Genomic DNA, 26,175 nt, shown 5'->3' with positions numbered 1-26,175 from the left:
TGCTTTGTGTAAATGACAAGATGACAGAAACCAGCAGGTGATAAGGAGGCAGTGCTAGGGGCAGAAAGGGCTTTCAGAGCCTCTATGTCTAGTGGGGCATGTAAGTGGGGATTAGAGAATGGAGGTATCATCCTGCTTTATAAACTACAGATGTTCTCTCTATATGTGGAGTGTGTCCAGAGACCCTGGAGGGATACAGTGAGGGAGTGTGGCCTCTATGTGTGGAACTTCAGCAGAGCAGAGGAGACATCCCCAGATGTACAGAGTTTTCACTTCCATTGCAATAGAAACAGTGTCTGAAAGCTTTGGGTCTTGCAAAATAAAGGAGTGAATTTAAAGATATCTGTGTTTAGAGTATCTAAGCTTCTGCCTTAGGCACCCTAGGTCCTGGGCACTCACTCCAAGAATAGAATCATTGAAAAGATATTCTAATCTGAGAAATGAAGCAATTAGAACATGTGTGCCCCATTAATGCTACAAAGCTAACCCCTCTTGCTGCATGGTCTGATACCTTTCACTGCTCCCAACACTCCGATGGCCTCCACTAGTGAGCTTGTGTGGCCATTGCCTTTGGCTTAGGGAAGCTATACTCCTTTGGCTTAGGGATGGGATGGGACAGTAACTGCAATCTATATTTTGGTGGTCTGCATGCTCCTTTTGTGGGCAATTTTGTTTTGGTTCCAGGATGGTGGTCAACACCGAGAGAAATATTCTCATGTTCCAGTTTGAGAATATAAAGTGGCAGTACTCCATGGAAAGAAGCAAACAAAGGAAGAACAAGGATAAGGAAGATGAAAAGGAAGAAAATAGCCTCATGGATGTTCTCTCCAAGTCTAGCACTCAGGTCCACAGCCTGAGAGACTCGATATCCAGTAAACAAATACTGACCCAGGAGTTCCTACCCAATAAATTTCACAAATCCCACATCTTTCTGAGTTCAATGAAGTTAACTTCAGGTAAAGGAGCTAATCACAGGCAAGGAAGTTGCATGACAGGACTGGTTTCTTTGTGGGATATTTTGGCTAAGACTTTCTTGATGTAAATCCAAACCCTCCAGGAAGGTGGGAGCCATTCTCTTTGATCTGACAAAAAAATGTTAGCCAGTCAAAGGGAATTTCTTGACTTTTATGACATAGATTTTTGAATTTATTAGAGCTTTGAACAGTAGATAAAAATAGCCTTATTATTTGCCATTAAAACAAAAAACAAGCAAACAATTTTTCAGCCCCCAAATCCAAACATATATTACATAATTATTTCCTCAAGATAGAGACAAGAAGTTACTATAAGCAGAAAAATGTTCCATGTAGAATGTCTTATCTTTAGACTTCCAAGTGATAATGTATGCAGGTGGAAAGTATTAGTTATAAAGCTGATGTGGGAGAGGCATGGCTCACACGATTTATATCATCTAAATAATACAAATACACGTGGGTTAGCGTAGCAGACTCCATCCTTTAATCTGCCCTTTGTGGCATGACATTGGATCCCCAGGTCTAAAGAGAGCACTAACAAACACTTCTAAAAATGTCATACTACAAATAGTCTATTTCTTGAAGAAGTAAGAATTTTAGATAATGCTTATAGTTTCATAATCAGGAAATTTATGTGGGAGGGAAGTCAGGATGTGACCTAAGCCTTAGACTTCAGGTGACTACTTAGTTAGTTGTCTGACAATAAGCAATTCAGTGACATTTTTTAAGTGAAAACCACTTGAATTATGAGCCCCCATTATTATTGCTTGTATTATTATTACCATACCCCCATTATTCAGATCTAACTGAATTATATAGTGATTATAGTTTCTCCCTCAATCTTAATTTAGCTACATTAGTAGAGGTACCTTAAAGCCAAGGGAAGCCAAAATCATCCCAAAAAAGATAGCAAGAAGAAAGCTGATCCTGTTCACAGGAAAGTAAATGGCCTGGATGATGGGCAAGAGAATTTGGAAGCAAAATGTGAAATAGGAGATAAAATTAATGGTGATAGTGTATTCTTAATTAGTGGCAAGATCCTCCCTCTCTTCTGTTTTTCAGCAAGTCAGTACTTTTATTTCTGAGAATTTAGAATGGACATAATTGCTGCCTTCCCCTAACAGTGACTGGGTTTCCTAATTGTCCCAGTTACTAACTTGAGGCCACAGAGTGAGAAACTTTCTAAGAGCTGAGTGTTCAGCCCCTGCCATTCAGTCTCCTGTCTTATTGCTCTGTTGTGTCACCAATCTGAGTAAAAACAGAAGAGGATGTAGGAATAGTTATAGAAAATTTCACGAGAGGGCAGAGATTTTTTGGGTGGGTGGTAGGTACGTGAGATAAGGAGATGGGGGAGAGAGAAATTGGGAAGGGGATTTTAAGAAGTATTGCTGGACATCATCACTAGACTATCCCTTGTTGTTTTTGAAGGACACTGGTAAAATTTTCAGACTGTTTTTAAATTTTTTTTGACTAGTAGTATAATAGCATTTGAAACAAACTCCCTGCAGAGACCAGTTTCAAGGTAAGATGAAAACACCTCAATTTCATGAGGGCATCCTTATATATACCTGTATATGTACCTGCACAGGTCTACCTGTATGGTAAAATCCTAGGAGTGAAATTGCTGATCCAAACGATAAGTGCACTTAAAAACTATAAAGATAGCTGGGCATGGTGGAAAATGCCTGTAATTCTAGCAGCTTAGCAGGCTGAGGCAGGAGGATCACAAGTTCAAAGCCAGCCTCAGCAAAAGCGAGGAGCTAAGCAACTCAGTGAGACCCTGTCTCTAAGTAAAATACAGAATAGGACTGGGAATGTGGCTCAGTGGTTGAGTGCCCCTGAGTTCAATTCCTGGCACCCCCATCCCAAAAAAACTATATATTGCCATGGTTTTCCTTAAAAATGTGGTATCAATTTATAGTCCCACTAAGCATGAGAGCTTCCCCCCACATTCATACCAACTCTGGGTGTTATCTATCACCTTATACTTGCTTATATAAGTAAAAGTGGTATTTGCATTTCTTTAAGGTTAATCATTAACAAGCCAAATGTCCATCAGTGGATGATGGATGAGTAGATAATTAAAAATCCATACTATGGATATTACATGATAACTCAAAATTTTATGATGAGGATTTATATATGTATTGACTTTGAAAGAGATCCACCATGTATTATTATGTGAAAAAAGATGAGTTAATGAACAATGAACCTATCATCATCCCTGTTTTATAAAAGGAGAAAAATTCTATTTCATATGTTTTAAATAAAAAATGCTTAATTAACAAAGTAAAGATCAGGGAACAATCCTGAAGTTTCATTCCATCTTAATCTGTGTACTTGAGGATAAAACCTGTTTGACCAAGGTAACTATATGCATAGTACATGGTTACATTTTTTCTGCTAGTGTAGTTTGGGGTTTAGAGCTTTTTCCTTGGTAGCTGCCAGATTAGACAAATGATTTCTATTTTTTAATTTCTACTTTTTTAAAAATTGAGAATGAGGATATTTCCAGTGTTTCTGTGAGGTATTATAGGGAATGAAAAGCCCACATGGGAGATACAATAGGTTTGCTCCTCTGTGAAGACATATTTGGTAATTTAGTGGTTTTAGACATCTGGAGATCTTGACACTAAAGTGATATACTGGAAGCATTCTGTTGCTCTAGCCACTGGCTTTTGAACCTGCTGTTATTGTTTGGAAATTTTTGGGAACTTTTCTTTAAGAGCCTGTTTTTATCACTTTGTGATGTTCTGCATTAACCAGGAGTGACATTCTTTGAAGGCAGGTCTGATTTTAGGAAAAATTCAAATCAATTGGAATCAAATCTGATTAATAAGGTAGAGATCAAAGTTTGCAATACAATCATTGTTGAAAAACATTAGACACATTATTATAAATTTATGTGACCTGTTTTGTGGGAATTATAAAAGAGAAACTTCCCCATAAGAAAATTTTGAAAAGGTGTAGAACAGTGCAATCACATTTGTTGCCTTCAAAATATGCACCAGAAGCTAATATACACTTTATACAAGCATTGGCATATTCATTAAGAACTTATTTTGTTACATGATATCTGGTGTCATCATTTCTGATATCATTGGGGACAGTTGTCCAAATGATGACATGCCTGTTGGGCAATAAGACCTCAGTGTTGTAGTAATTAGAATGGTTTTTCACTTTCTTGTACAAATACTTAATTTTTTCATGGAATGCTGTTTTTGCTTTTGTTTCCCATTTTTCCTTTTGTAAAAGATGATGTGGAAAAGGTACAAGAACAGGGAAAACTGGAAACTCGTGAGGAATTGATGAGTCACTTGAAGTCAAAGTCCTGGAAAACCCCTATTTCACCTGACCGGTTCCTCCTGACTGTCAGTGCTCTACAAAGAGCCCATAATTCTGGGGAATTTGCCTATCCCCACAGGCCCCAAACCCAAGTCCTTAGTGCCTGGGGACCTTCAATTTCATATCCAAGGAAGGTCCTGAATTTCAAAGGAAAATCAATCCAACATGCAGTTGATCGCTTGAGAATCAACAATCATCCCATAGATGTGAAACAAACTAGTACTCCCTTTGAAGTCCAGAAACTGCAGCCCAACTTGAAGAAATCTTTGCATAGTCCCAGAGTCCTGTCCACCATACCCCAGCCCATGATTATCCGCTCTAGGTTTTCTGACAGATTAAAGAGTGAAGATCAAATAACCAGTTCAATTGAAGGGGCAGTGCCCAGTATGGGGCCCCTGACCAGCATGCAGGTCATTAAGCCAAATCATCTGCTGGCTTCCCGGCTGGGCACAGCTACCCTGTCTCTCCAGAGAGAAAGGCCTCGCTTCTACACAACCCTGGATCCCCTTCGAATGAACACTGAATTTATGCTGTTGACGGTAAAAGAGGAAAAAGAGTATGAGGAAGCCATGATGAAGGAATATCAGGCCAGCGAACCCACAAGAGTAGATGATCCAGGAAAATCCAGGAAAGCTGCATGGATCCGGAAGGTCAAAGGTTTGCCCATTGATAATTTCATGAAGCCAGGGAAAACAGCAGCCCCTGAACTTGGACAAAATATGTTTATCTAAACCAACCTCAGAAAATTACAATGTCTTAAAGAAACAGAAAACTAGGTAGGTTTGGGTAGTTTTTTTTTTTTTTAAATTCCCTGGCAAGTAATGTGAAAACTCCTAATTATCTTCTTGTGATCAGAGGATTGCTAAAACAGTAAGAACACAGAAGGACTGGCAGATATTGGCATCTGCGTTCCCACTGGAAACCACTTAGGGAAGTCCAATGTCATCAAGTGGGGTAGAGAGGTGATCACTGGAAATGAGATACACTCATTACTACCAATTTCATGCTATGATTCTTCCTATCAAATGAAATGATGGTGAGGTAAGGAAAGAGGCAGAGTAGGAAAATGGCAAGAGTCAGTCAGAGGTTGGATGCCAGGACCACCGTTTGAGTTATGTTTCATCACTTGATGTGCTCTAGCAAGTCAAACAACATCTGTTTCCCAAACGGGACAAAAGGCTCCATTCTTACAAAAATGACAACTATGCAATTCAGCCTGAGCATGCACATATGACAAAATCTCTAGGACAGGTTACAGGGGGCCAGTCAACTTCTTCTCAGGTGCCTTTAAAAGAAGGGATGTCAAGAGACCATGGAGGCACTCTTGCTCCTCCCATACTCTGTTGGGAACTTTCTTACACTTCTGAACCATAACCTCTTTAATAAATTTCTGCTTATCTTGGTATTCATGGTGTTCATTCTTTGACTCTGTGGAGCATGGACCCAATCTGGATTTCTACCTTGTGTAACAATGGAATTTATCAGGATAATATATTGAAATTTGTTGGCATTTTTTTTAATGAAAGTTCAATGAATCTCAAGAATCTAAAAGAGGTAAACGTTCACCAATTTGACATTTGCATGCCTTTCCTTCTCAGAATTCTTTCAGAAGAAAATTAAGCATACATCCTTTATACAAAGGGAGTCTTTAATATGAAGTGTGTTCAGGTTTCTACTTAAAACTTTGGAGGGTGATGTCAGGGATCAGGGAAATAACTTAGAGGAGTTTAGCCCTCAAGGGTTGGGAGTAATGGCCCACTGGAGAGCTCAAATCCTGTACATATGGGACAGTTCCTACTCAGTGGCTCAGCATGGCCACATCTTTTGCTTCTTCAAGAAAAGTCAGAAATTCAAATATTTTTTTCTGTCAAATGCCCCCTTTTTTAAAAAAATGATGGTAATAAATTCAAATAGTATGCATAACAAAAGTAAAAATGACAAAGACAACTTCACAAAACCGCACAATTTTGAGGCACCAAAAACATGTCCAAGGAGGGCTAGATACACACAGGTCATCTATCCACCTTTATGTGCAAGCATGCAGTTGCTTTGTCAAGCTTTCTCTCCTTGGGAAATAGGTGTGCATGGGGGTGGGGGTAGGTGTCTTCACATTCAGATACTAGGTTTGAAATAGCACTACAAATAACTTTGTAAACATTTATGGTTTTAATGAAAAGAAGTCCCTCAAGTTCATCTGAGAATATACATTACCTCATGAACTTTCCAACAGCAGTCTGACTTATGCCCGACAAAAGAATGCCATCATTCTAGTTTCAAAATTGACTTTTTTTTAAGGCCCCTGAACTTTGGCAAGATCATTCCATCAATGGCTGGACTTAAAACAGCAACCCTCTCCTATTCACTAAATACCCTGTAAGGATGCTATCGTCACTTCTACTTTAAAATCAAGGAAAAAAGTACAGAGAGGTTGATTATTTAATTGGTAATAAGGGCAGGAGGCTGAAATCCAGGCGCCCAAACGCCAGGTCGCACGTCGTCCTCAACCGTCATCAGGTTATTTCCATTGATTTGATTAACTTTTTATCCCTTCCCAACGCCACCTTTACTTTTCCAATTGCTTCTAAAATTCAAAGCGCAAAAGTAGTACTATTCAGAAATACAGGTCACTGTCAAATATTCCAACGAAGTTAAATGCCATGGAATAAAACCCGGCCCTCTTGCACTCAGGGTATCGGCCTTGGAGAGAATGACTTCACAGTTTGCACTTCATCGCCGCGAAACACGTTTTCCTTTAAGAAACCACGTAACTTTTCCTTAGCGCCAACTGTGGTAACGGGCTTCTTTCCCAGCGGGTTTTTGCTTCTACTCGGACCAGAACCCACCAGCACTTCTCGCCCTGCCCGGGATCGCCCCGCCCCGGAATAGCCCCTTGCACCTCCCCTCCCGGTGATGCTCCTCCCGCGAGACTCCTAGAAGCGGAAGTGTATCCGGGAAGCCAAGTCGGGCTAGGGCTGTATATGGGCCACTCCCGGATTGTAGGGAAGAGGCCACGTAAGTTGCAGATCGGACTTGACAGCTGGGGCGCTGACGTGGTTCCCGGAAGTGGGGTTGGCGCACGGTCGCCATGTTGTCTCAGGTGAGGGGCTGTGGGCGCGGAGAGCGGGTGGCCGAGGCTTGGCGGGTGGGAGGGTCCCTCCTGGAGGGTTTGTGGAGTGAGCCGGGCGCATAGGGGCGGTTGTGTTTGTGTCCCCTCCGGCTGTCCTTCTTGAGGAAGAGCGGGGTGGCTGGGAGGGAATGGAGGACCGAGGGTAATTGTCCCGGAGTGTTCTGGGTGCTCGGAGGCCCTGGTAGAAGAAGTGACCCAGGAGTCGCCGAGCTCGGGAAGCTTGGGGGTGTGGAGAGGAGAAGCCGGTCCTCAACCAACGCCCGGCGCTGGGCGGTTCCGATGCTAGGCTGCAGAAATGCTCTGTATGGTGGGGTGCGGGTGGTCTTTTTCCTCGGCGCGTAGTCGTGCACGCGAGGAGGTGAAAGGGGAGCGGCCTCTCGGCACCTCTTCAGCTCCCTTGTGACCCTCCCTGTAGGGGTGCCCTGCAATCCTGTAGGAATAGGAGACGCTGGCAGAGCCTTGCGTTCAGGTAGCTGTTACCACATTGATATTGATTATCGCGTTTGTGCCCTTAAAGTGTAATTGTGGTCCAGAGGTTTTCGACTGGAGATTAGTAAGTGTACTTTAATAATGTCCCCCTTTAAAAAATTACTGTTTATAGGGTACTTCCATTTAGATTATATTAGTTTTTTTTTCTTTTGTTTCACAATTTACCGAGGAATTGTAGCTTAGGCACTGTTCTGGGTTCCAGGGATAGGGATGTGAAAAGTGTAGATAGGTTTCTTTTCCTGCATTGTCAGGTTCGGGGTGGGTGGATTCAAGGAAATGAGGCATAAAGCAGGTAGGGAGGGGAGATGTGATAAGTAAAATAACCTAAGTTACTTTCAGATTATAATAGCAAAGTCGAGGTGATGAAATAGCATGTATCTGAAGTTAGGATAACTAGGATTTATGGTCAGAAAAGACTACTACAGGGTGACTTGAGAAAATCCAGTGGTGATTTAAATTCAGCTCTGTAAATTTGCACCCAGGCTAATGAGGCTGAAGAAATAGACAAAACTATGTCAGTTGTTTCTACTTTATAAGTTTGTGATTGTGAACCTCAAATTAGTCTTTCATGCTGCCAGACAACCCTGCATTCTGTGTCAGCAACCTCCTTCTTTTGCAACTTGTGCACTAAAACTTTTCTCAGTCCTTCAACATTTCCTCCCCTGTCTTCTCTCAGCTGGTAATCTTGCTTCTTGTTTCACTGAGAAATGGAAGTAATTAGAAAAGAATTTTCATACCACCTGCCTACCTATTTGCATTTTTACCCATAATTGCACTTGTATTTTATAATTGAACTGTCTGTGCTTTATTTTTGACCATCCCCTTCTGCCCTTTGCAAAGCATTGTTGCAGCAGTTCTTTTGTCTTGCATTGCCAGTCCCCTCCCCTCACCCTCAAATTGATAAGCTAGTTCACATTTGCATGTAAACATGCTTTAATTTCTCCTGTCTTCAACAATAAAAACTTATGCCCACATAGCCTTTCAACTGTCACCCCATTCTGTCAGTTCTAGTCATCTTTTCAACCCCTTCCCCTTCTGTTCTGAAACTGATCTTATTGAGGTCAACTATTCAAAATATAGTAGTCACTTTGGTTTTCATTTTACTTGTTAAGAACATCTGACAAAATTGAATTCTCCTGGAAACACTTCCTGGGCCTTCCAGATCATTACCTTCTCTTGGGTTACCTACCACTCTTTTTAGTACTACTCCTTAGTTCCCACTGTTTATTCTCACATTTTTTACTCAAAATATTGGGGTGTCCAGAGTCTATATTTGGCATCTCCTTTTAACTATTCAGACAAAAACTTTGGAATCTTCCTTGACATTTTACCTATATTAACTCCATATTTAGCCCATCAGGTAATCCTGTCAGTTCTTAAGTATTTGGAATCTGCCCACTTTTCACTATCTCCACTGCATTTACCCTGGAACAGCCCCTTACTTCTTGGCTTCGTTTTTTGAGTAGGCTCCCAACCAGTTTTCTAGTTTTATGCTTTTATTTCTTCCCCTACCCTCTTTACCCTCCAGATTCTTCATATAGCAGCAGGAATTTTCTTAGGAGTCTGAATGTGTTAGTCCATTGCTCATAACACTAAAGGTTACCCCTCTCAAATTTTTTTATATAGTTCTTATATCTTAATGTGCTCAAAATCAGACTTTTTAATTTACCCCCAAATCTGTTATACACATTTTTTTTTACTATAGTAAATATAATTTGAGAATGCAGAACTAATAACTGCAAGATGGAGAGGAGGTGGGGAAGGGAAGCGCTTTTGAGTAGAAAAAAAATGAAAATATGAAAGAAAGGTAGGAGAGACCATATAGTAAATGTATTGCTGCAGGGTCTAGTGGGAGAGAGTGTTGGAAGATTAGTAGGAGATCATGTGATGTGTGCTTTATGTGAGGAAGTTATTTTATCCTGTATGTGGAGGGGCACAATTGAAAAGTTTTAGCAGGGTAGTGACATGATATGATTTCCATGGTGGATGATTGCTCTGTGGGTTATGTGGAGAAGAGACTAGAATGGAGTAGTGGGAATGAGACTAGAAATAAAGGCAGGGAGGCTGGTGAGTGGCACTAGGAAGGCACAGTGAGCAGGGTTGTGGTTGAGGCTTAACAGGAGTAGAAATAGGTTAGACTATGAACCACTCTTGAGAATCCTACATCTGTGAAGAAAGGAGTGCAGTGGGAAAGTAGAAGACAGGGGATCAGGGTTTTTAAAATCTTTTTTTGCACTGTAAGTGGCACTTGAAGAAGTTTATATTCTTAAAAAGACTCGGTAAAAATGTATAAAGACACAAGAAAGTATAAATAAAATGATGGAAAGCTTCTGAGGAAGCATGAAAAGGGAATATAATCACAAATAGTGGGTTTAGCCAGCTATTATCAGATAATAGCATTGTGAGGAGTCATGGAAATAAGGATGTGTCAGATGGTTTTGTGAAGGAGCCAAAAAAATTGAGTTTATTCCCAGTAGCTTTAGGTTTCTGTGACAGTTGTGAGAGTTCTGAGAATAAATGTTAAATTTGTAGGCACATCATCTGCACTCCATTGTTTCTAATCCATACCACTGGTTTTGCTGCAGGGTAATTTGCATATGTGCTATGTATAATTTCTCCCAGCTGCTGAGATGGAGACAGTTGATTCCTGAATGCAGGGGTATTTTTCAGGTGTTTGGAGTGGTAGGGTAGTAGAGGGTCTGCAGGTGTCTCCTAAGTTGTGAATTTCTGATGTTATGTCTGTGTAATTTTATCTTCCATTTTAACAAGTGATCAGCCTTGTATATAGTAGGAATGTAAATACTGAATTTCATTTTGCTTCATGGATATTTAATGTTCCTCCTAGGACAGCAATGATGACACTGAAGATGTTTCATTGTTTGATGCAGAAGAAGAGACAACTAATAGACCAAGAAAATCCAAAATCCGGTATGGGGATAAGTTAGATGGGTTGTATTGGTGCCCAGTGCTGTGGTGTCCATGTTGGTGCCAGCTGATGAGATTCAAGGCAGTGGTTGCAATGTGTTTATTAATTCTATGTTGCTAGTTTGATTTAGTGTCAGACAAAGATAACTTCAGATTTTCTTGGGAATAATTGGCATATGGAATGTTAATACTGAGTTTTCAAATTAGCAAGTTCAATTTTTTGAATACTGTTTTTTTTTCAATTGGTGCATTGTAATTATACATATTAGAATCTATTATGTGAATATATATTTAAAATATATTTGATCAATCTCATTCCCCAGTGAATATTCATCAGTTTTAAATTCTGTGCTAGCTGTTTTTCCAAGAATGCACCATTTTAAAACATAATTTCTATAAGTAAGTTACACTTTGATTTTTGTGCAAATTTGAGAATTATATAAGTAACGTGTATTTATATTCTTCTTTTTGTGGGGGGGATACTGGGGATTGAACTCAGGGCTGCTCAACCACTGAGCCACATCCCCAGCCCTATTTTGTATTTTATTTAGAGACAGCCTCTTGTAGAATTGCTTAGAGCCTCACCATTGCTGGGGCTGGCTTTGAACTTGCGATTCTCCTGCCTCAGCCTCCTGAGCCGCTGAGATTATAGGTGTTTGCTACTGTTCCCGGCAGTTCTACCCAGTTTTGAAAACATTATGCTAAGTGAAAGATACTAGTCACAAATGACCAAATGTTGTATGGGTTTATTTATATGATGTGCCTAGAATATGCAAATCTGTAGAGACAAAGAATAGTTTTTTGATTGTTTAGGACTGAGATGGTTAGCTGTCTGATTGCCAGAGGATTTTTTTTTCTGATTGTAGTAATGAATACACACCTCTGTGAATATACTAAAATCCATTAAATTGTACACTTTTATGTAGGTTGTTATATATGAATCATATCCCAATTAAAGCTGGTAAAAAATGAAAACACTGTATCTAACAGTGACTTAATTCCTGAAGTGATTTTGGAGGAATTGTTTTGGCATGATTTGGTAATCCAAGCTAGGTAAAGTTGCTTTTTTGTGTTCTATAAAAATTTATGTTCATAGACGTAATAGTTATGATTACATAGTACATTTTTTTTTTTTTTTGCAACAGAGGGCTTCTTCAAATAGTGGGTCTTAAGAGAGGTAGGTGGTTTGCTGCTGCTTTAAGTTATCTCTTATTTTGACAGAACTCTTCATGGCTATGCCATGGCTGAACCATTTGTCATCTAAATCTGAAAGTACTTATAGTAAATTGTAATTGCCTTTCTTATGTTTTGGTTTCCAGACATCCAGTGGCATCATTTTTCCATTTGTTCTTCCGAGTCAGTGCCATTATAGTCTATCTTCTCTGTGAATTGCTCAGCAGCAGCTTTATTGCCTGTATGGTGACAATTATCTTGTTGTTGTCATGTGACTTTTGGGCAGTGAAGGTAAGTTTGTTTTTATTAAAGTTATATTTCATATGAGTTTGAATATGTATAAGCAGCAAACAATATGAGATTAGGCATTTTGGATTGATGTTATCTTTTTATTACTTCAGACCTTCTGATCACATGTAGGTTATTACACTACTGAGTTGTCTGTGCTATATGACAGCCTTTATTAACTATGAAGGTAGGTAAACAGATGGTTACTGACAACCATAGACCTTACATATTGTTTCTAATCCATACCACTGGTTTTGCTTCAGGGTAATTTGCAGGTGTGCTATGTATAATTTCTCCATAAAGCTTTGTATAGTTGCTATACAAATACTTAAGAAGTACCCACTTTTTGCAGAGGTTCCTATGGGTGCTCCTGGGCAATTATTTTTTCAACCAGAGGCAACCTTTGGTCCTTCATGAGATATTTGTTCTCTCCCGATATGTACACATAGCAAAGGGGGAGGGGAAGAATACAAATTCCGTATATTAGACAAAGGGGGAATGAAGGAAAGGGAAGGGGGACAGGTAGAGGAAAAATAGTGGGATGAATCTGACTTAACTTTCCTGTGTATATATATAAATACACCACAGTGAATCTCCATATCATGTACAACCACAAGACTGGGATCCTAATTAGTGTAAGATATATCCCATGTTTGTATAAATAGGTCAAAATATACTGTCATGTATAACCACAGAGAACAATTAAAAATTTTTTTAAAAAAGCACTAAATGGAACAAAATCATGAATCAGTGAAGATCATTCATAGAATAAAATTATATCAAACTAACATTAAAATACTAGGTGGAAATGAAGGAAACATTGTGATGGGAGTATTAAGAAACGAGTTTTTGACAGAATGAAGTGACAAAAAATAAGGCCTAAAGGATCTGGATAGTAATTAACAAAGCCAGTTTAATTGTAGTTTTTGGAACTTTGTATATCCAGAGATAATAACTTCTCATTAGTGCCGGTAGAACATTTGCAAAAGTTGGTTAATATCCCTATGAAGAAATTCCAGATAAATTGTGAAAGCATCTATATTTTCTGGTCTAGTAAAATAAAGCCAAGGGGGAAAAAAAAGGTTACTAAATTGGAGTTTCTTTAAAAAAGTTAACTTGCTAAATATCTTGGTTTAAAAATGAAACTGGAATTATAGATTATTTATATCTTATGATGATCATCTATATCAAACTCTTAAAATATATCTAAAACTGAATTTAGAGGAAAGTCAGTAGATTAAAGGCTTGTATTATTAGAGAAGAATGAAAATAATCGACTTTTAGGTCCAGAAGTTTCAAAAACAAAAACAAGCCTGAGAGAAATTCAGAAAAATAAACTAATAAAGATAAGAGAAAGCAAAAGAATTAGAAAATGGAACATGGAAGTATATGGAGTAGCTTCCGACTGCATATCTATCCAGTTAGTCATCAAGTTTTATTTTTTATTTATTTTTTTGTGTGGTGCTGGGGATTGAATTTGGGGCTTTGTGCATACAAGGCAACACTCTACCCACTGAGCTATATCCCCAGCCCTAGTCATAAGTTTTAATACATTCTACTTTTCTTCCTTAGGGATGCTATACCTACTACTCTCTCTGGGTGCTTGTTTTGTTCCCACATTACTTTAATACAGGAATTTCTAATCTTTTTTTCTGTGTTATGGACTCTTTATGGTGTCATGAAGCTATGAATAATGTTTTTAAATATATAAAAGAAAAATACATAAGATTACAAAAATCACTTAATTGAAAATATAGTCAGCTATCTGTATCCATGGGATGTGCATGTATTCAACTAACTCTGTATCAAAGATATTCAGAAAAAAATAATTGCATCTGTGCTGAACACAGACTTTTTTCTTGTCATTATTCCATAAACAGTACAACATAACAGCTATTTATGTAGCATTTACCTTATATGAGCTAATTTAAAGTATATGGGAATATGTGAATAGGTTATATACAATTACTGTGCTATTTTATATAAGGGACTTGAGCATCTGCAGAAATTTCTGATTTAGAAGTGTGTACTTTATGATCACGTTAATAGTAAGACCTAGTGGCAGGTCTTACCATTTTGAAGGTAGTGATGAGCATAAACAATACGTTGAGATGTCTACAACAAGTATAGTACAAAATGAAAAATATCTGGTGTTTATTGTAACAAAGATATGGGTTTTGTTAATTCTACCTGCATTTGTGTTTTTTTGGTCTACACTTTATAAGTTAAAGGTATGCTAAACTTAAGCCAGAGGTTGATGAAAATGAAGAAATATATATTTTTTTCCACCCAAGTTCATAGAAATCCTGAATCTTATTGGTGAACACCACCAATTAAACATACCCTCCATGACACATTACTGCTTATTCATTACAAATGTTGATTCCTTGGGAAATCATTGTCTGATACCCAGATTCAATCCAATTCCCTGTTATACTCAAAAGTATTCTAAACTTCTCTCACAGTTCTGATCACAGTTGGCTCTATTCCCTTGAAGCTTCATGGGGACAGGGGAAGTACCTGTTTGTCGTTGTTTTGGTACAGCACTTTCTAGGTGCTTAGGAAATATTTGTTGAATAAACAAAACATTAGGAAAACTATCAAAGTAATTTGTTTCATTAATAAGCAAGAAGAGAACTTAGTGTATTTGAGGGACCAAATGAAAGCCAGTGCTTAAAATCATTTTTAGGAATGTCCTGTTTAAAATATACATATTATGATGGGAAAAGGTAGGTCACATTAGCCAAAGAGCAGGGGAAAACATTAAGAAATTGGGAAAAGGACAAATGTTCTTGAGGGAAATGAGGAAGGTATTATTTATGGATAGACTTCTGCTTACCCTGTAATTCTGCTCCTGTTGATTATGCCATTGCCATTTTATTTATTTATTTTTAACCAGGTCTGATACATAGCTATTATGTAGCTTTGTGAACGGGCTGTTATGGAGGTAATAATGAATGTATGGAGCATGTTTGGAGGTTAATGAAGATTTGTTTGTGAAATGTTGCATTAAGGTATGATTTTATAGTGCTTTTAAATAATGATTTTAAAATGTGTGTGTTTATATTAATCTTCCCTAGAATGTCACAGGTAGACTGATGGTAGGCCTTCGGTGGTGGAATCATATTGATGAGGATGGAAAGAGTCATTGGGTGTTTGAGTCCAGGAAGGTAAGCTGCCTTTTTTTGGAATTGTTGTTTTGTTATTAATAGTGTCATCTAATACATTCTGTGTAGATTTGAATATTTAAGGATTAAGTATTCAAGATTAAAAGTACTACCCCACATCATTTGCCATGTCAGTACTAAACCAGATGGCCTTCCAAAACATACACATTTTTCTGTCTAGTTCAGACTGAAAATAAGGTGTATACAGGACAGAATCCTCCAAGAGGACACTGAGTCAGAGTTTATTCAGCATGCCAAACTGCTTATCAAGGGTTTCTTTCTGATGACCCCCAGATTGATCATCATCCTGGGTATCTTCATCCCTCTATGTATAGCAGATAACTGCTCCCATGGGCAAAGACACTTGTGAGCAGAAAAAAGGATTGTAGGTCGATAGAAAAATCTCAGTTGATGTGTCTCTTTTTTTAAGTCTGTGCCCTTAGGACCCGTGGGGAACCCTTGTCTATTTTGGATTAGTCTGTTACTCTAGTGAACATTCTGTTCCCTTGTAAAAATCAGTTTGAGGGGCAGAGGACAAAATTCTTGGAAATGGTACCTGTTAAATTGCTTGCCTTCTGCTTGGAAGAGCCTTGACAAGTGAGACTTACCAGAGAGTGGCACTGTGCTCAGTGAGGCCATATTCCTTAATATTATAAAATCTACCTTGGAAAAAACGTTGCCCTCTAGTTTCCTAACTTGCTGAGACATTTTGGTCATTATTCAGAATCCCTTGTTTTCATTTTTTTTTCTGTGGACCTGACTTGACATTTTAAATCTCAAGGATGACTATAAACTTGATTTCCTTGATTTTTGTCTAAAAATACATCATTCAAATCTTCCTCATGAATGAACAGCACGAGTGTAAGAAGAATCGAGTAGAAATCTACCAGAGACAATTGTTTACTATTTTGAGTCATGATAAACTGTCTATTTTGCCCGAATCTGCAAAATTCTGGAACTAGAACAAAGCATACTAAAATCGTTTCCTAAAATTACAATTTTGGTAGAGCCATTAACTGATTTTTTGGTTTAACTTGGGACTTGAGCTGTTTGTATTAATCTTTGTGTTGGGGGTTTCTTTTTTTTTTTTTTTTAACGTTAGACTTTGTACTGATAAATCTTAGATCAGTGATGAGTGAATTTATTTATTTTTTATTTTTTTGTAGGCATCTCCTCAGGAGAATAAAACTGTTTCAGAAGCTGAATCAAGAATCTTTTGGTTAGGACTAATTGCCTGTCCAATACTGTGGGTGATATTTGCCTTTAGTGCTCTCTTCTCCTTCAGAGTAAAATGGTTGGTAAGTGTCTGTGTAGAACTTTGGAATAATCCACTATGCTGTTATTAGAGACCTATCTTGAATAGGCAGCTTCATCTTATATTTCCCAGGTTATATTTCCTAACTGCTTTTTTTCTTAATCTACTCTCTTAAGCATTGGAGAGTAGATCCTGTACCCCAATTCCACCAATTTTCTAGGATATTAGTGCCTATAATAGTAGGGTTTTTTCCCCCCTGAAAAATGTTGATTGGCAACCTGTTCTGATTACTTGTTGCTGCATAGTGGATCACCCAAAAGCTGAGAGAGAGAGAAAGAATTTTAATATTTATTTATTTATTTTTAGTTTTTCGGCGGACACAACATCTTTGTTTGTATGTGGTGCTAAGGATCGAACCCGGGCCGTACGCATGCCAGGCGAGCGTGCTACTGCTGGAGCCACATCCCCAGCCCTCACCCAAAAGCTTTGTGATGTAGAACAACACATCTTTTTATCTCATAGTTCTTGGGTGAGGACCTTAGGAAGGGTTCTTCTGGAGATTAAGGCTTGGGGTCTCAGTTGCAGTCATATAGTGGTGGGAGAAGCTTGAGGACATAAAACATCTCCTCTTCATGAGGGTTTGTGCCTCCCCACATGTCCCTCTGTGTAGCTTAGTTTGGACTTCTTCACAGAATGGTGGCCTTATGGCAGTTGGGCTGCTTGGACGGAGGGTCAGGATTCCATTTGGTGGTTCAGCTTGCAAGCTGAATTGCTCTTTTCAGCATAGTTTGAGATATCACAGCATCATCTTTGTCACCATTCACATTCAAGGGAATATAAATTAGGCTCTACCTCTTATTGGGAGACTAAGAAAGTTCTAGAGTTGTAGAACAGGAAATACTCTTGCTGCCATCTTTGGAAGATACAGTCTGACACTTGACTCAAATTATGAGTCTTGTTCTTATAACCATTGAGTTTGTTTCCACTTAACATTTATTGATGTCAGATAAATTTTAGCTTGAATTATGTTTTTCCTACAATTTTTAGTAAGTTCTTTTTTTCTTTGTGACATTCATAACTTTCCTTATTATGCTTTGGATGCTTTATTATTGATTTTCTATTATTCATCTTTACTACTTAATATAGTTATAACCCTCTTTCATGAATTAGGAAATTTACTCAAAATTTGTGAATTTTGAATATTTTTGAATTTCCTGATATGGAAGATAAGAAAGTTAACATTCATGATTTCATTTCTGAATTTTGTCCATTAAATTTGTACTTTAGTTCTTTCAAGTGGTTAGTTTTATAACATGAGGTAGTATACTCACATCTGTTTATTGACCAATAAACTGTTTAGAAAGGGACCAAAATAAACACTCTTATTATTCTTTCCTGTGTTTCTTCCTTTATTGTTTGTTCCAATGATATTTTTGTGTTGTCAAGGTTTAGAACAATTGCCCTTTGAAGTAATATTTCTTATTGGTTATTCAGTTTTTGATCTATATTTTTTTTAATACATCAATTCAGTGTCCACTTCTAGTTCTTTTATTTCAGCTTCTTTTTTACTGCTTGGTTAGCTATAGTACATTCTTTTGAAAAGAATATGTAGATTTGCTTTTTCTTTGATTTTTTTTTTCATATCTAAGAATGTGAGTTTATTGGACTGTTCTTGAAGATAACGTCATTGAGTTTTTCCATATTTTCTTTTATGTTTTAGAGAAATCTGATGCTAGTATGTTAAACAGCTTTCTGTTGCTGTAACAAAATATGAGAACAACTCAAATGAAGAAACATTTATTTTGGTTTTCCGTTTCAGAGGTTTAGTCCATGGAGAGAGAGAGGGGGGGGGAGGGGAAGAGGGAGGGAGGGAGAGGGAGAGAGGGGGAGACGCACACACACACACACACATATACACATACACATAAGATGGACTGACAGACCAAATATAGTCCCCATGGGCATATCTCCAAGGACCCACTCCCTTCAGTTAGGTCCTAGCTCCTACTCTTCCTACTACCTCCCAATAATTCAGTCAGCTATGAATCTGTCAGTGGATCAATCCACTGGTGATGTTAGTTAGAGCCTTCATGATCTAATCACTTTCCCAGATCACTTCCTAACCTGTTTCATTGGGGACCAAGCTTTTAACAGCCTTTTGGGGACATTCTAGATCCACCACACTGTAATACTAGGATTACCTACTCTGTGTGTGAGGAGTGAATCATTTTTCTCTCTGAAGAATTTTTTTTGCGGGGATGGTACCAGGGATTGAACTCAGAGGCACTTGACGACTGAGTCACATCCCCAACCCTATTTTGTATTTTATTTAGAGACAGCCTTGCAATTGCTTAGTGCCTTGCTGTTGCTGAGGTTGGCTTTGAACTCACGATTCTCCTGAGATTATAGGCATGTGCCACTGCACCTGGCTCTGAAGAATTTTTTTTTTGAAGTTTTTAAATATCATAACCAGGATATGTCTTTCTCACTCTATATTAAGTTTTCTGTAACTTATGTTTCCTTCTTATTTTCAGACTCCAGTTTTGCTTTGAATCAGGAAAATTGACTTTGGTTAAATTTTTAAATCTATGTTCAGTTTTTTTCATTTGTCTAATTTCAAGATACCAGTTGTTTCTGTCTTGTATCATTTTATATCTATTCTCATCTGCTGCCTTCTAATTGTTTTAATCATTCATCTTTTTCTTTTCTGTTTATTCATGCAGCAGATATTTTTAAGAGTTCACCATATATCAGAGTTGTTTTTGGGCATTGAATACTGTTTGGGGCCATGTAAGCCAGACAATTGCTCTGATAGAGCTTATATTTCAGTAAAAGGTTTACAGACAAAAAAAAAAGACATAATAGGAGATGTTAGACAGTGATACCAGGAATTGAGTGGAGTGCTTCAGACATAGCAGCAGCTACATTAGATTAGGGGTCTGGAAAGGAGTATTTGTATTTCCTCGATCTGCCTACTCCTTTCATCTCCTATTGTCTTAGTTTCATGCTAAGAATTCTTATGTGTAGGATCTTAGTATTAGGATGAAGTATTCCCAGGAATGCATTTATTTTGATGACCTGTACTTCTTTTTAAAAAAATATTTATTTTTTAATTGTAATTGGACACAATACCTTTATTTTATTATTTTTATGTGGTGCTGAAATTGAACCCAGGTCCTCACACATGCTAGGTGAGTGCTCTACCGCAGAGCCACAATGTGACCCCCGATGACCTATACTTCTTTCAGAATAGATTCTTCACTGGTCTTTTGCAGAATGTGTTATTTTTTTTTAATTGTCTTTTTTTTTTTTTCCTGAAGTTTTGCAGAGATGCCTTTCCCTTTTCTCATTTTCTTTTTGCTGATACTCATAGTGGCAGCTCTCTCCAGATCTTCCTTTTCTGCCACTTTAGTGCGATTGAATTTCCCTCGACTCCATTCCCATGTTCTCTATAACTATTGCTGCTGCTTTGAGCTAGAGTTTGAATGCTATTTGGTGGCCTGAAGGTGCCGGCCTGAGGAGGATTGCCCACACAATTTAGCTGCCTTGCTTGGGTTTTGCCTTCTTTTTTGGAGTGGAGCTGTTGTGGACCCTACTCTGGTTCTGTACTCCCGCTTTATTTAGATCATTTGTGAGATTCTGTAGCTCTAGCACCATCCAGGAGAATCAGCCCAGACTTGCTCTAGCAGTGCTTCTACTTCTCTAAAACAATAGGAAATTATTATGTGAAACATGGTTTGGTCCTATGGTTAAGACCATAGCATAGGACAGGAGGAGGCTTCACCCAGACTCTCCATCAGTCTTTTCCCTCTTTCTGGGCGTTTTTAAGATGGTCAGTGGTTGCTGGTCCTCCTATACTTTCTCTTCTGCTTCTTTCAGGGAAATATCAGCTGTTGGTATTTCCTCCTTGCTTGGTGGGAGTTTTTGTATTCATAGCTATTTTTGCATTATTTCTTAGGGCAGCTATGTCCTCAGTTCTTTTTCTCTCTTTGTTGGGGATGGTAATTATTAGTGTAATTTCCCTTAAAATTTCTGCAAAGCCGTGTCATACTTCCTCTTTTTCTGATCACCAGTCCTTTTTTGTGTTTACTGGTACAGGTATTGACTTATTTGCTTTTTTTTAACACTTGTACTGTACTGACTATCTTATGGGGAAATGTTCATGTCTGACTTTTTTACACTGTCTTAAACCAGAAGTCTGCATGTTTTAACTTTTAAAAATTTGTTGCCGTTGAATAAAAATTGGTGCCTCAGCAGAACCATGTTTAGTCTGAATTCAGGTGCCCCTTGCATGTTGGTATATATGTACCTGGGAGTGTTCCAATTGAGGAACATGGAAGTTAAAGTAGATTCATGTAAATAAAAAAAATAAGATGTATGTTTATTTAGATAAGTAGCAACCTTATAACAGAGGGTACCAGCTCTACCTTTTTTACTAGGAACACTTGAACCAGTTCCTTAAAGATTTAAATCTTCTTAGAATGGGGAATAAAGTACTTGCCTAGCACATGCAAGGCCCTGGGTTTGATCCTCAGGACTGCCAAAAAACAAATTCTCTCACTTGCTTAAAATCAGCTATACTATTTGTTAAAGAGTTTAAGAGAAGAAGCCTGAAGCCAGGTACAGTGAGTTATGCCTTTAATCCCAGCTACTTGGAGGGAGGCTAAGGAAGTAAAATTGCAAGTTTGAGGCTAGCCTGGCCAACTGAACAACTAAATGAGATCCCACCTCAAATAAGAAAGAAGAAAGGAAAAAAAAAAAGTCTGGATTGGAAAATGAGATTTCATTTAGCCTCTTTGCCTTTCATAGATGTAAACATCTCCTGAATGATACTTTTAATAGTAAAAGGGTTGATGAGTTGTTTATTGTGGAAGAGGGTTGGCCGACTATGGCTTGTAGATCAAATCCAACCCAACAATTTGTGAATTTTTATTGGAACACAGCCTTGCCCATTTGTTTACATTTACTGTGGCTTTTGGGGGCCAAAATAGTAGAATTGCGTAGTGGCAACAGAGACTAAAATATTATTATCTGGCTCTTTACAGAGAAACTTCTAGAATACCTAACTTTGAAGCTTCCTCACATTGTGCTAATTAATTTTTCTCCCTTAAATATTTAAAGAGAGGGTGTGAATTTCTTATTCTCAATTTTTAGTGGTCTGAGTCACTATAGGATTCCTGATGTGATCACAAGGAATAAGCAGCTTTGCAGAAATATACTTCTTCCTGCTCATCTCTCTTTGCTCTGAAGGCAAAAACAAACCCCTGTTCGTTGCTGCCTTAGGTCACCTAGTCAACTTGCCCAGGATCCAATCACATATATTAGCATAGAGTAGAGATTCCATTTTTGCCTACTTTCAGGTTATTGAACTTGACTACTTCTTGACTGTTCTTTTGTGATTCTTAAAGGAACAAGTAACATTTTAGTCTTTTCTAGTTTCACTTACTTTTCCTTATGCCTTTTTTAGGACCTAGAGAGAAGGTCCTCCCCTCCACTGTGTTCACCAGGTGTGACATAGAGCTTGCATATGTAGCAGTTGTGTTCAACAGAATTGAGTAGTGGCAACAGAGTGAATATGAGTGAATAACCCACTGCCTTGTACAGAACATATATCAGGCCTCTTCTGGTAGTTTGATATTAGATCGTGCTCCTTGGCACAACCCCTGCTTCCTTTTTCCTTTCCTTTCTCACCATAAATCTGCCTTGTCTCATTTATGACTTAAGAGAAAAGTTAATTTTAGGTCAGTAACCATTGTGTTATTTTTCCCTGATCCCAGGCTGTGGTTATCATGGGTGTGGTACTACAGGGTGCCAACCTGTATGGTTATATCAGGTGCAAAGTGGGCAGCCGGAAGAATTTAACCAGCATGGCTACCTCGTATCTCGGAAAGCAGTTTTTAAAACAAGTAAGTGTTTTCTGGGTATGACCAGTGACTAATGAAATGTTTTTTTAAATTTTTTAATTTAATTTTTATGAAATGCTTCTCAAATGAGGTTTTTAAAAGGCATATTGTCACTGAAATATGAGAATGATACTCTCCCCTATAACATAAAGATTGTATTGCAGTCCCCAATATAAGGATATAAATTCAGATTTTCAGTGTGATTTGTCATTTTGTTGAACAATTACTGATTAAATCTCTTGGGGCAAATTGACTGAGTCTTTGTATGAGTCACAGCTTACATTTGTTAGTGCAGCAGGCTGGGTAAGTATTGAATATAGGGCAGTGGTTCTCAAATTCCAGCAGGCATCAGAATCACCTAGAGTGCAAAGATTCCTGGGCTCCATTCTTAAGGTTTCTTATTCAGTAGATCTGGAGGGAGGTAGATGGTCTTAAAATTAGCATTTCTAACAAGTTTCTAGTTCAGAGATTATGCTTTGGATAACTAAAGCCTGAGATTGTTTTACTTCAGAATATAAAGCTAATAGGTAGAACAGAGCTAGGGCTTGAACCTAGCCCTCTACACAAGAAATTCATTTTTCTTTATTCTACTATACTGTTGCTCTTAAGATAAGAGGTCAAGAAAATGAATATTCTATTTAGGGTCGTGGTTCTCTTCCTAAAGTATTTCTGCTTGGCCCCAAGTAAAAGAATTCACTGTGGCCCATCTTAGGGTAATTTTCATGTGTGTGCTTTTTAAGTTTTTTCCCCCTTGGGATTTTTCCATGTGTCTGAAGGTGGAGGGGGATTTTGAATATAGGTGAAATTGAACCATGTGCCTAGCATAACATGTATAGGGTTAGAGTCTTACATGGCACCTGGTGGCACTCTGTTCTGTGAGATAAGATGAACATCTGAGTGGATAATCGCATTTGCTGGGTTCATTTTCCCCATACTACAAAAAAAAAAAAAAATGAATAATCTGTAACATATCCACTTTTTGACATGGTGGGCTATTACATACAATGTAATAGAGTAACAGGTTCTATTTACAAAGGTACAATATTTTCTAGGTTTAGTGCTTTGAAATCCCTGGTATATATGAAGTGAAATAACTGAATATTAAGGATTTTTTTCTATTTTGCAGAACACCGGAAATGAACAGACTTCTTGAATAGAGAGAAAATTATGTTTTCTGTGGTATTGGGGAATGGCCAAAGAGATTCTTGATTATGAACTGTTTAGAGCTCAGTCCAGTTGCAAAGAGGAGCATTGTTTTTTTGTTGTTGTTGTTTTGTTTTCACTTACAAAGTTACTATGAAAACTGTTTTTTTTAAACAAAGTTTTTATTTTTATTTTTTCTAGTAGTTGAGGCTGGGAAGTATGATATCATTAAAAACATTGTCAGAATTTATTTTATGGTGTACATATGTATGCATATAGTAAAGTATCCATATATCCCAAATTAATGTGTTAGTTTACATATGTTACAGAGATATTTGCATTTTGATCCATAGAAAATAGAATGTTCTTAGTCAAAGGTATGTGTGTTTACATACTATTTCTGTAGGTTATTTTCAGAAATAAGTTGATTCCATGATTAAGAGTAAACACTTGGCTTGTGTATGAGTTAAAAATAAAAAAAAACTGTTAAATAAATACTTTATGTTGAAATTGCTTACCTTAGACATGCACAAGTGAAAACCAAATTCAAGCTGGTAGTGTTAACTAGTTTCTAAAATTTATTTTTTTACTTAAGGCCTAAATAATAAAAGGAATCTTTATAGTTTATGTTTAAGGGATACCCAAGGGATTGCTGCTGTTCTAGTTATTTCGTGGAAAGGATAGTCAGATTTTATTTTGGAACTTCCTGGAAACTCTTCAGTGGTCTCTGGACTAATAAAATCTTTTAGTACTAAATGAATATTGTTCTTATGTCATAGTAAGAATAATCATTTAAATACTTGGCATAATAAATGCCTAAAGACATTATATGAATCTATTTTTTCTTGCTATAATGGTGATATTGTAAACCATACATTTGTATTAATAATATTTCTTAAACAAGGCAATATATTTAACTGTAAACCAATCTACAAATTATTGTAGGCAGTTGTAAATTTTGTTGTAGGTACTAGAAACTTTGTTGCAGAGTCTTTTAATCAGCAGATTATGTTGTGAATGTATTTGTACATTGTTAAAATATTTTTAAAGATGTTTTGTTTTAGTTGAATAAATGTGTGTTGGAGTGATAGCTTGGAAGGTGCACAACTTTATATTTGTATAAAACTATTGTTTACAAAGCACTTGATATGTGTAATCTCATTTAACCCTCACAACAAACATTATACTTTTGATGATGTAACCATCGTTGTGGTTATTCAACAACTTGCTCAAGGAAGCACAGATTGCAGGAATATACAACAGGGTACATTGCTATTTTTAGAATAAATATCTCTAAATGTCTTTTCCTTTCTTCAGATGCAGTCAGTCATCTGGGGCCTCAGCTAGGCTGTTAATTGGAAGTACTGCATTGTGATCTCTGGGTATTTTCTCTGTGGGATCATGAGGGCTTCTTCACAACCTGGCTCTGGGTTCTTATAGTGACCCAAGAGATAAGGAGAAATACATGATATTTTTATGACTAGTCTCAGAATTTGCATCGCCTCAGCTATTCTCTTTTGGACAAAGTAGTTACTGTAGTCTATCCGGGTTCAAAAGAAGGTTACATAGAACCAACCATTTGATAAGAGGAGTGTTAGAGTTTATGGTATAATAAGAGTGTGTGGGATGGGAGATATTGTTTGCAACCATCTTTGGAAATAAAATCTGCCTCACTTTATTAATTTTATCATGGTTGAAAAAACTACTTGAAAGAAACTGAGGTTATTATGTGTTTTTTTTTTTTAAGTTGTTTCTGGTTCAATCTTGGATATAGGTGAATTAATTTGATGGTACAAAGTGAAAGCATCAAATCCTCTATCCCGTAGAAGGTCTGTCCTTTGAGTTGCCTCTGAATAAATAGGTAAGTGTGTGTGTATATGTGTAGAGGTGAAGGCACATTGACTTCATGGTAGTGCTTTGGTCCTTTAAAACCGTATATTCAGAGCTTTTCAAAGTTCTTTTGTATATTTTCTCATTTGATTCTCCCCATAACCTCCAGAGATAGGAAAAACCATATGTATTACGACTTCAAGACCCAGAGATGCATAACTAAGGTTTAGAGAAGTAAAATAATCTTTAGAAGGTTGCATGTAGTAAAGAGAACAAATGGAATACTTGGTATTTACTATGTGGGAGGCCATCTTCACACGTGATTTGAGTTACTCCCTGGCTGGGAGAGAGGGCTAAGAGGCATCCTTGTGTCCAGAGCTTTCCCCACCCTTCTCAGGTCCAAGGCTTGTCTGTGTGGAGGCGTGTCTGGCCACTACCCTGAAGACCCATTGCACCTGACCTTGGGACACTGCCCCCCTTAATCTTCATTGGATGAGATTTTCCCCAGAATTTTTGTTCCTCAATAAAAGTCCATTCCCTGGCGTGTTCTCTCTCG

At 37.7% G+C, this 26,175-nt stretch overlaps 2 protein-coding genes across 6 annotated transcripts in view; both read left to right on the top strand.

Annotated features, from left to right (window-relative positions):
- Fbxw10b (F-box and WD repeat domain containing 10B) overlaps positions 1 to 5,724 on the top strand; it is a 37,662-nt gene extending 31,938 nt beyond the window's left edge. Inside the window, exons 12-13 of the mRNA XM_040269572.2 lie at positions 685 to 956; positions 4,230 to 5,724. Of these exons, the coding sequence (XP_040125506.2) occupies positions 685 to 956; positions 4,230 to 5,050 (1,093 nt within the window). The 3' untranslated portion in view covers positions 5,051 to 5,724. The remainder of the gene's footprint in view (positions 1 to 684; positions 957 to 4,229) is intronic.
- Positions 5,725 to 7,250: 1,526 nt separating this feature from the next.
- Tvp23c (trans-golgi network vesicle protein 23 homolog C) lies at positions 7,251 to 24,931 on the top strand. 5 transcript variants are annotated; one of them, XM_040269571.2, is made up of 8 exons: positions 7,465 to 7,915; positions 10,781 to 10,863; positions 12,006 to 12,037; positions 12,180 to 12,324; positions 15,402 to 15,491; positions 16,655 to 16,786; positions 22,521 to 22,649; positions 23,773 to 24,931. In XM_040269571.2, exons 4-8 carry the CDS (start codon positions 12,277 to 12,279, stop codon positions 23,797 to 23,799), a joined length of 426 nt encoding a protein of 141 aa, XP_040125505.1. In that variant the 5' UTR covers positions 7,465 to 7,915; positions 10,781 to 10,863; positions 12,006 to 12,037; positions 12,180 to 12,276; the 3' UTR covers positions 23,800 to 24,931. The 5 variants fall into 5 exon arrangements, with proteins under 5 accessions (XP_005338920.1, XP_040125505.1, XP_040125504.1 ...); XM_040269570.2 differs by having other exon boundaries at positions 7,465 to 7,999; XM_005338863.5 differs by lacking the exons at positions 7,465 to 7,915; positions 12,006 to 12,037 and adding an exon at positions 7,251 to 7,416.
- The last annotated feature ends 1,244 nt before the right edge of the window (positions 24,932 to 26,175 follow it).

Source organism: Ictidomys tridecemlineatus, chromosome 3 (assembly GCF_052094955.1).
Source record: "Ictidomys tridecemlineatus isolate mIctTri1 chromosome 3, mIctTri1.hap1, whole genome shotgun sequence".
Classification (NCBI taxonomy): Eukaryota; Metazoa; Chordata; class Mammalia; order Rodentia; family Sciuridae; genus Ictidomys; species Ictidomys tridecemlineatus.
This window is presented reverse-complemented; position numbering and strand designations above follow the sequence as displayed.

Coding starts and splice junctions, on each gene's coding strand:
- Tvp23c (XM_005338863.5), top strand. Junction 10,864..12,179: donor CCAAGAAAATCCAAAATCCG/GTATGGGGATAA, acceptor TTTGGTTTCCAG/ACATCCAGTGGCATCATTTT. Junction 12,325..15,401: donor GTGACTTTTGGGCAGTGAAG/GTAAGTTTGTTT, acceptor AATCTTCCCTAG/AATGTCACAGGTAGACTGAT.